Source organism: Lactuca virosa, chromosome 7 (assembly GCF_052849685.1).
Source record: "Lactuca virosa cultivar CGN04683 chromosome 7, Lactuca_virosa_CGN04683_v6, whole genome shotgun sequence".
Lineage (NCBI taxonomy): Eukaryota > Viridiplantae > Streptophyta > Magnoliopsida > Asterales > Asteraceae > Lactuca > Lactuca virosa.
In genome coordinates this window covers 23,880,786-23,889,423 of record NC_136432.1, presented here as the reverse complement: position 1 = coordinate 23,889,423, position 8,638 = coordinate 23,880,786, and the positions used below count along the sequence as shown (strand labels likewise).

The window sequence follows — 8,638 nt, the reverse complement described above, 5'->3', positions numbered from 1 at the left end:
TTATGAGTTGGACGTTTTGCTTTTTAATTAAATTTTTTGATTTATTCTAAATTTATATACGTTCTTAGAAAATATTAAAAAAGAAAAACACAAGACTATCATCATAACAGAGTCATTCTATATCTAAGGGCCACCATTTGGCTTCACTAATTGTTGTAGTTTCCACCCACCATGTCCCGCCAAAAGAAATGCCTACAATTTACAACTTTGTAATCACTCACAATAAACAAATATATAACAAAATAACTAAAAACAAAGATAGTAAATGGGCAAATTATATAATATAAAAGCCACCATATTTTGACTATTTTATGGTTTAACCACTATATTTCAGTTTCATCAATGACAACTTTGACAAAATTTTCTAACAAAACTGAAATATAGTGGTTAAACCACAAAGATGACCAGAATACAGTGGCTTTTATGTAATTTTCCCATAGTAAAAGATGAAAAGTGTAAGCACCTCTTCCCATGATTTTCCAGCAGCTTGAAGCAACGCAGCATTACAAGTCTTGAGTTGTATGGAGGCCCCAGATAAAGTGGAGGCTGCCTCCTCCCACCCTCTATTATGTCCCATACACCTGAAAATTGAAATTCCAACATAACATCTTAATCAATTAATTCACTATATAATTATTAATTCAATTAAAGATTCCTAATACTTAAATGCAAACACATTGAAGGCCAAATAAGCTGTTACAGTCACCAGAACTCACATAACTGTAAGTATCTCATCTCTGGCATATTTACAGATTGCTTGTTGAAGATGATCAGTTGTCTGCCCATCCATTGCTGCAATAGAATAAAAGCTTGAGATGAAATGTATCTCAGCTTCCAAGAATGCCCCTACATGCTCCTGCATGATTTTAAGAGTTTGTCTTGTTCTTGTTGCATCACTGCATCAACAACAGCGACACTTTCAATATCAAAATAGTATGTGAACATGTAAAGAAGATAATTATTACCTTGATAAAATAAGCTCAGGAATCCAACCCAACTGTTGGAGCTTGTAAGCGACTTGTATAGCATCAGCTTCTCCAGCTTTCTTCAGAGGTCGATCATGGTCTATGAAGGGTAAGAAAAGAAACAAAACTAAGAGAATACAGATAATAGTGGCTAGAAAGGCTAATGCTAGCTAGAGGTTATGCATTTGAATGGTTGTACTTTACATCTGCAGATGCATTTGAATTTCATAGAACATTGTAACACTCAGCTTTTCGAATTACCTAATAGTAAGATTCTTCATTCACCATGAGTCCGATTAATATTGAAGTTCAACACTGATAACTAATCAATTATGATTATGTCATCAAGTAAAACATTTTGTAGAGAGCTTTTTGCAAAATTTCCGCGGATTATATGGAGTAATGACATAAGGTTGGGAAATTTGAAACCACGAATTGAAACTTGTGTGCGGTTATCGTTGCAAAAACTTTGTAGTTGCATCAGAATAACTAGGGCAAAATTGTTATTTGTATTAGTACCTTTAAGTGAGCGATCCTCCCATGAGCTTTTTGCATGACGAAGCAGAATCAAGCGTCGAGATGGAACACTAGAATCCTCCTTGGAAGTCTCGGCAAGCGTAGTTTCGATGACCAGTGGTTGAGATTTAGGACGATGAAATCCAGGCTTATGCTTATGCCTGATGTTCTTAAATAATGAAGATGAAGACGACGAAGACGAAGACGAAGACGATGACGATGGTGATTCTGTCGCTGCTAAGGAGACCACCGGCGATTGGAACGGCCGTAACATACAGCTGCTACACACCACCATTACCATTGAGCTTTATCGCTTAGTTTTTTTTTTTTTTCCTTCGTTGCTGGCTACTTATGTTCTGCTATAACCAACAGAACAAATTCTTTTTAATAAATAAATTGGGTTTTCATAACCGTTAGCATCAAAAAAAATTATCTTTTAATAAATTCAGTTGGACATATAATATTTTATCTTGAGAAAACTGCAAAAAATGCAATTTCTTGTAAAAATGGATAGTTTGAAAAAAAATAATAATAATTTGTTTATGTAGCTCAAAAGTGCAATTAATATCTTAGTGTATTTCTTTTTTCCCATTAAATCATTATAAATAAAATGGTTGAACGGGTAATAATATATGTTTGCATAAAACGTTGTATATACAAAGGAGAAAACCCATAAAATCAGAAATATGAACAAGGAGAAAACCCATTAAATGATATGGTAAAGATTTGGGTCCATACGTATTAAGCCAACGTTTTGGGCTTAATGAATTGAGACCGATTTATGCATTAAGTAAAAAGAAACAGACATATGTGTCCATATTAAGAGCTGAACCCATTAAGTCAAAATAAAAGAACACATCAGGTTAGTAAAAAGTCGATCTCTTCCATAAAAATAATGTAATAACCCCCCATAAAGTAATAGTTAAACTACAAGAAGCAATTAGATGGAAGATGTAACTAAACCCTTAACCGAATACAGGTTCACTCAAAGTTCTCTGAAAAAAGAAAAAAAAAACGGCAGTAATTCTTTCATATTATGCCAACCAGCAGTCTTTCACATGTATCTGGCTTCCAAGTTGACACAAAATCGGTAATTATATAGTAAGTAACTCAATTAGATTCCTCCCTCCCTCCCTCCCTTCCTACTGTATGTGCATGCAATATGCAATATTATGCTTCATTCGATATTATGCATCACAGAAAGACTGGAGCCATGACCAGTGTTATTGTTGCAAGCATCTTTATAAGCACATGAAGTGAAGGCCCAGCTGTGTCTTTGAACGGGTCACCTACCCTGTATAAGCATCAAGTAATATCACAAATACGTAAGGAGCAAAAACAGAAGATTGGATGTTTAAAATTAAGGGGATTTATTGTCACTCACGTATCACCAGTAACTGCTGCTTTATGGCTTTCACTTCCTTTTCCTCCAAGTGCACCAGTTTCTATGTATTTTTTAGCATTATCCCATGCACCACCAGCAGTGTTGAAGAACAGAGCCATTAGAATACCAGAAACTGTCGCAAACATTAACATGGATGCCACTACTTTTGCCCCTAGTAACGGGTGCCCTGTATAGTAACCCAATATCCGAAACACAATCCCTTCATAAAAAATAAAAAGTCAGAGGAGATATATATATATATATATATATATATATATATTTGTATAATAGTTTATATATAAAATAAATATACAAGTTACAACACACCAATAAATATAGGTGATACAACCGCTAAGGCTCCAGGCTTTATCATCTCTCTCAGAGATGCAGCAGCCACAATTGCAACACATCTCCCGTAATCCGGTTTGTCCTTGTACTCCTATCAAATTATATCACCCCAAAACATAACATAACATCATCATCATCATAGGAGGTTAAGAGAAATGGGAATGGGACCTACCATGATGCCTGGCCTCTCAATAAACTGTCTTCTTACTTCATTGACAACCTCCTGGGCAGTTCTACCGACTGCAGCACAGGCCCATGCACTGAAAAGGAAGATAAGCATGGACCCCAGTAACCCACCCACAAATACTTCTGGAATAGCAATGTCAACCTGTAACAAACCAACCTCATATTATAATTACATATATTAAGATAGGATTTTGAAGTTAAAGCAGCATGAAAAGATTTTTCTACCTGTGCGAATGGGACCCGAGCAAATGATGCCACCTCATCCATATACGCACTGAACAAAAGAAAAGATGCAAGTGCAGCGGATCCAATGGCAAACCCTTTTGTGGTTGCTTTTGTGGTGTTCCCAGCTGCATCCAAAATATCAGTGATCTCTCGAACGCTTTCAGGCTGCAAATCACAAATAAATACCCAAACCTTATATTAAATACCAACCTAGTTTCATTTATTTGTTCTACTATTGCAAACAAGATGCTATTATACTAATTACTGAAAAAATAAAAAATAAAAAGTATTTTGGCATTTTTACCTGCTGACTCATCTCAACAATCCCACCAGCATTATCCGCAATAGGCCCAAACATATCCATAGTCAAAACATAAGCTGCAGTACTAAGCATTCCCATTGTGGCAACAGCTGTCCCAAACAATCCACCAGTTGGATTCCCAGCCTCATCAACCAACCCTGAAGTATTCCCCAACCAAAAAGCAGAAACAATAGCCACACTAATCACAAGAACAGGAAGAGCAGTAGATTCCAAACCCAAACTAATCCCAGCAATAATATTAGTCCCATGGCCCGTTGAACTTGAAAGAGCTAATCTCCTTACAGGCTCATGCTTATAGTCTGTGTAATACTGAGTGATCCAGACAAAAAGGTAAGCAGTTGTGATTCCAACTAATCCACATAGAGCAAAATTAAACCAAGCAGAAGGAGCCTGTTCTGTGTACAGCATCCAACGTGTTGTGAAACCAAAAGTGATAACTGCTAAAACTATTGTGATGGAATATCCTTTTTGAAGTATTGTCATGGGATCCTCCATACCTCCCATTGCTCCAGGATCACGTGTGGCACGGATTGAAAAGATCCCCACTGATGAGATTATGAGATCGAACGAATGGATAACCAAAGGGAATAAGATGAATCCAGATGGATCTGCATGTAGTAATGGAGATCAAATTTAGTATGTCACATTACATTTTTGCTCCCTGAGTATAGCTGATTTGTTTTTTGCAATCTTGGTACTACTTATTTTGAGGTTTTTGTTCCTTGTTCCGAGTAAAATGATTATTTTTTGGACCATAACTGTGAAAATCAGCTATACTCGGACCAAAAATAGTCATTTTACTCTGAACAGGGGAAACAACATTACAAGAACCTCAAATAAGGACCACAATTGCAAAAAAATCAGATATACTAAGGGACCAAATATGTAAATTTATTTGAGGTTCTTGTAACGTTTTTTTTGCCCCTGTTCAGAGTAAAATGATTAATCTTTTCGGGACCAAAATTGCAAGATTCGGCTGTACTCTGACCAAAAGTAGTCTTTACTTAGAAGAGAAATGGAAATGTCACAAGAATCTCAAATAAGAACCGAAATTGCAAGATTTGGGACCAAAATTGATAAAATCGGCTATATTCAGGGACCAAAAATGTAATTTACAGTTTTGGTCCCTGTGTATAGCTGGTTTTTTCAATTTTGGTCCTTGTTTGACGTTCTTGTATCATTTTTGTTTTCCAAGTAAAAATGATTTTTGGTCCCTGTTTATAACTGATTTTTGCAATTTTGATCCTAATAATATCATCATCTTACTTGGAACAGGGACAAAAATGTTACAAAAAACTCAAATAAGGACGAAAATTACAAGAGAAACTTTCTGAAACGAATAGAACGAAATGATTACCTTCGATTTTGCATTTTTGAGCCATGGTTCCTCCAAGTATCATAGCACTAATTATTTCAGCAGCTATGCTCTCGAATAAATCAGCTCCTCTTGCTGCACAATCACCGACATTATCTCCAACCTTGTATCACAAAATTAAAATTTAGTTTAATATACTAGGTCAACAAAGTCAACATAATGAAGAAGAAAAACAAATAATATACCAGGTCAGCAATGACAGCTGGATTCCTGGGATCATCTTCAGGTATTCCCTGTTCTACTTTTCCAACAAGGTCAGCACCAACATCAGCAGCTTTTGTAAATATTCCACCACCCAATTGAGCAAAAAGGGCTACAAACGAAGCTCCAAAACCATATCCCACAAGAAGAAGAGGCACTGAAGATACATGATAATATATGACATAACATGAAAACGGATTTTTTATTTTTTTTTTTCATTTTGAAATGATAATATTACTAAATGGACACTCACAGTCAGTAACCTTCATCGACCCTGGTGTGTCCACACCCAACCAAACATAGAATGTGGCATACAGGATTGCAACACCAATCACAGCCATACCAACCACCACCAAGGCAGAGAAACCACCAGCACGAACCGCTATCTAAACAAAAAAAAAAAAAAAAAAAAACTGCCAGCTCAGCAAGATGCTTAGAAACCAATTATGTAAGAATAAAGAAAAATGGAACAGAAAGAAAGAAACCTGTAAAGCCTCTCTTGCAGACCTTCTTGCAGCACTTGAAACACGAACATTAGCACGTACAGAAACCCACATGCCAACATAACCAGCCATACCAGAGCATACAGCTCCTAAAAGAAAAGAAAAGACAGTGATGGACGCAGAAGTTAACCTGCACAAGCATCACACAGGAACATATTTCCATTTTTGTCAACAACTTCAGACATGAAAAGATAATCATCAAAGAAATATACAGTTATACACATCCATTGCCATTCTCACCTCCCTATGCCTGAAGCTTCTTGTTGAGGGGTTGTAGTGCGAAACATATATATACCAAATATCACCACTGCTAAAAATAATGCCATTTTAGAGATTGTCCCATACTGGGTCTTAAAAAAACCCTCTGCTCCATCACGTATTGCATCTGATATCTGAGCCATCTCAGGGGGGCCTTCATCTTTTGCAAGTACCCACTTAGTGAGATATATTGATAAGATGAAACTCACAATGCATATTGAGAACACAAACACAATGATTGGTGAGGTGCTAGCTCCAATGTAAAAAATTCCTCCAAATACCACAAACATAAGCACAAAAAGTAGACGGACATTCATTGTCATGAGAATTCGAAATACCTGCATATAGGAAATCAAATGAAGCAACATAAAACAAAAAAGAACCAAAGGAGGAAGCTGAAAAACACTTTTGCATGATATAAAAGATGATAAAAAAATGTAAAGAAGTTTATGAAAAAACTAACAGATGACAGAAGATAACTATTACCAGTGGTGTGCTAGGTTTACTACGCATGTTTGGAAAAGTCCTAGGTCTCTCTTGGTAAGGAGCCAAATTACCAGTCTCCATGGCATCATCCATTGCAACTGAACAGAAGGAAATTAATGTCTGAGGTATAGGGAAAGGTTTAGCCTTGTTTGCTGTCTCTGTTTAAATGTTCCAAGTCGACAGTAGAGATCAAAACTTAAAGGGCAGCTGGTCAAGAACCTTTCTTCCCTCAAAATCCAGCAGCAGAAAATGGTTTGTCCTCACAGAGACATATATATCATATCATACACTCATTCCAGGCCTTCAAAATGATCAACTACACCTGTTAAGCATGTCAAAATAGACAAGACATCATGTTGCAAGTATCAAGAAATAGAAAGAAAAAAAAAGCCATGACTGCAGTGTTAGGGAATGAACCAAGGTTGGTTATACAGAGGTTTATGTGACTAACAGTAATGTCCGAATAGGCAAATTGCAAGCTCAAATCACTAACACTTCATGAGTATCAATCGCAATCATGATCAGGTAAGATCACCAATTACCAATATATCACAAAAAACAAATTAAGAAATAATTATCCAACGAAAATGGGATCTAGATACGTTCCAAGACCAGAAATCCATATATACATTAAATTTCTTATAATCGATGGCCACAGAGATAAAAAAATTTGGACAAAAAAATTTGGACATTAGTGAATTTCAAAACCGAACACATGAGGATCGCAAACATAAAGATGACGAATTGAATAAAAACACCTCATCCAATCACAAACAATTAAGATTCATATCAAGAAAAATGCAACTGACAAAAATATAAAGGCAGGCGATGTGCAAACAAACGCTTAATGTCCAATTACCTTCTTTTGCTGGGGTTATGGCAAGAGCCGTTAAGACAAGACTTCTGTGAAAATTCAATTGCTCCCGTTCTCCCTCTCTCCCTCTTCTAGCAGCAGACCTTGCGTATGAATGAAGACTGGAAACGTTAACACACGAGTAGAGTAGAGTCAAGTCGCTCAATTTTGTTTTATGAGCGTATTGGATATGAACGAAGACTTGGTCGTAACGTATATAAAAGCAAACCAGCAAGAAAACATCAACATATGAAACTTACAAACCACCTGTTCGATCATTACAACAATGCTACTCTACTATTTGCTTCATCTGATCATCAATTAAAGTACTTCACAACAGAAAACAAAAACCGACAACATTTTGGGGTTTTTCGGAGCATAAAAGATCGACAAATCATATAGAAAGCAAAATCCAGATAGAAATCGATACATAAATTCATTAATAGAGAGAGACCTTACCTGACGATCGAGATCAGTGTGAGAGAGAGATCAACTCTGTCTCTTTCTTTTGAGTCGCTACAATATTTGATGAAATAGGGCAAATATAATTGGTTTCCATACCTTATACATTATTAGAAGGGGAATTATTTTCTCAAGATGGTTGACTAATTATCATTGCTTAAAAATAAGGTAAACTACAAAAATTGTATCTAAATAAGTTGGAGTTAGCCCCTGCTCGGTAAAATTAGCTGGTAGTGGGTAGTTTGTAGCTTGTAGCGGTTTGATAAACGCTACATGAAGTAGCATTTGGATTTAGAGCGTTTTGTTTAAACTAAACGCTAGAAGCTTGTAGTGTCAAACAAAGTTTTCTGTTCAAAACGGAGCGTTTTGTCAAACGCTAGAAACTAGAAGCTCTCAAACGCTCCCAAACGTTCCGTGCCAACACGCTCTTTGTCTAACAATATGTTTCTAACAAGGAGTTCATGAGTTGAATCTTAAACATATAGGACGTGTTCGGCAAAACTAGTTGGTAGCAAGTAATTGGTAGCGGGTACCGTTTGATTTTGGAGCGTTTT

General features: G+C 36.3%; 2 protein-coding genes across 5 annotated transcripts; both read right to left on the bottom strand.

The window, feature by feature from the left end:
• Window positions 1-1,841, bottom strand: LOC145123589 (Phosphoglycerate mutase family protein). Its single transcript, XM_079058798.1, has 5 exons — window positions 1,485-1,841; window positions 966-1,065; window positions 717-896; window positions 464-581; window positions 1-192 (listed from the first exon to the last, which is right to left on the bottom strand). The coding sequence occupies exons 1-5, from the start codon at window positions 1,780-1,782 to the stop codon at window positions 124-126; spliced, it is 765 nt and encodes a 254-aa protein (XP_078914924.1). The 5' UTR covers window positions 1,783-1,841; the 3' UTR covers window positions 1-123.
• A 503-nt stretch (window positions 1,842-2,344) lies between these two features.
• Window positions 2,345-8,214, bottom strand: LOC145124106 (pyrophosphate-energized membrane proton pump 2). Of its 4 annotated transcripts, none has more exons than XM_079059327.1 (14): window positions 8,082-8,214; window positions 7,629-7,726; window positions 6,770-7,091; window positions 6,266-6,621; window positions 6,008-6,155; window positions 5,776-5,908; window positions 5,507-5,679; window positions 5,304-5,424; window positions 3,929-4,554; window positions 3,625-3,789; window positions 3,386-3,541; window positions 3,193-3,304; window positions 2,866-3,085; window positions 2,345-2,775 (listed from the first exon to the last, which is right to left on the bottom strand). In XM_079059327.1, the coding sequence occupies exons 3-14, from the start codon at window positions 6,860-6,862 to the stop codon at window positions 2,676-2,678; spliced, it is 2,403 nt and encodes an 800-aa protein (XP_078915453.1). In that variant the 5' UTR covers window positions 6,863-7,091; window positions 7,629-7,726; window positions 8,082-8,214; the 3' UTR covers window positions 2,345-2,675. The 4 variants fall into 4 exon arrangements, with proteins under 4 accessions (XP_078915453.1, XP_078915454.1, XP_078915455.1 ...); XM_079059328.1 differs by having other exon boundaries at window positions 7,629-7,744; window positions 8,082-8,197; XM_079059329.1 differs by having other exon boundaries at window positions 8,077-8,193.
• Between the last annotated feature and the right edge of the window lie 424 nt (window positions 8,215-8,638).

Excerpts from the sequence above, each read along its gene's own strand:
- LOC145124106 (XM_079059327.1), bottom strand. The coding sequence starts at position 6,862 with ATGGATGATGCCATGGAGACTGGTAATTTGGCTCCTTACCAAGAGAGA. Across the intron at positions 5,680-5,775 it reads GTCGATGAAGGTTACTGACT|TGCCTCTTCTTCTTGTGGGA; the intron begins GTGAGTGTCCAT and ends ATGTATCTTCAG. Across the intron at positions 2,776-2,865 it reads GCAGCAGTTACTGGTGATAC|GGTAGGTGACCCGTTCAAAG; the intron begins GTGAGTGACAAT and ends ATGCTTATACAG.
- LOC145123589 (XM_079058798.1), bottom strand. The coding sequence starts at position 1,782 with ATGGTAATGGTGGTGTGTAGCAGCTGTATGTTACGGCCGTTCCAATCG. Across the intron at positions 897-965 it reads CCTGAGCTTATTTTATCAAG|TGATGCAACAAGAACAAGAC; the intron begins GTAATAATTATC and ends TTGTTGATGCAG. Across the intron at positions 193-463 it reads CTGGAAAATCATGGGAAGAG|GCATTTCTTTTGGCGGGACA; the intron begins GTGCTTACACTT and ends TGTAAATTGTAG.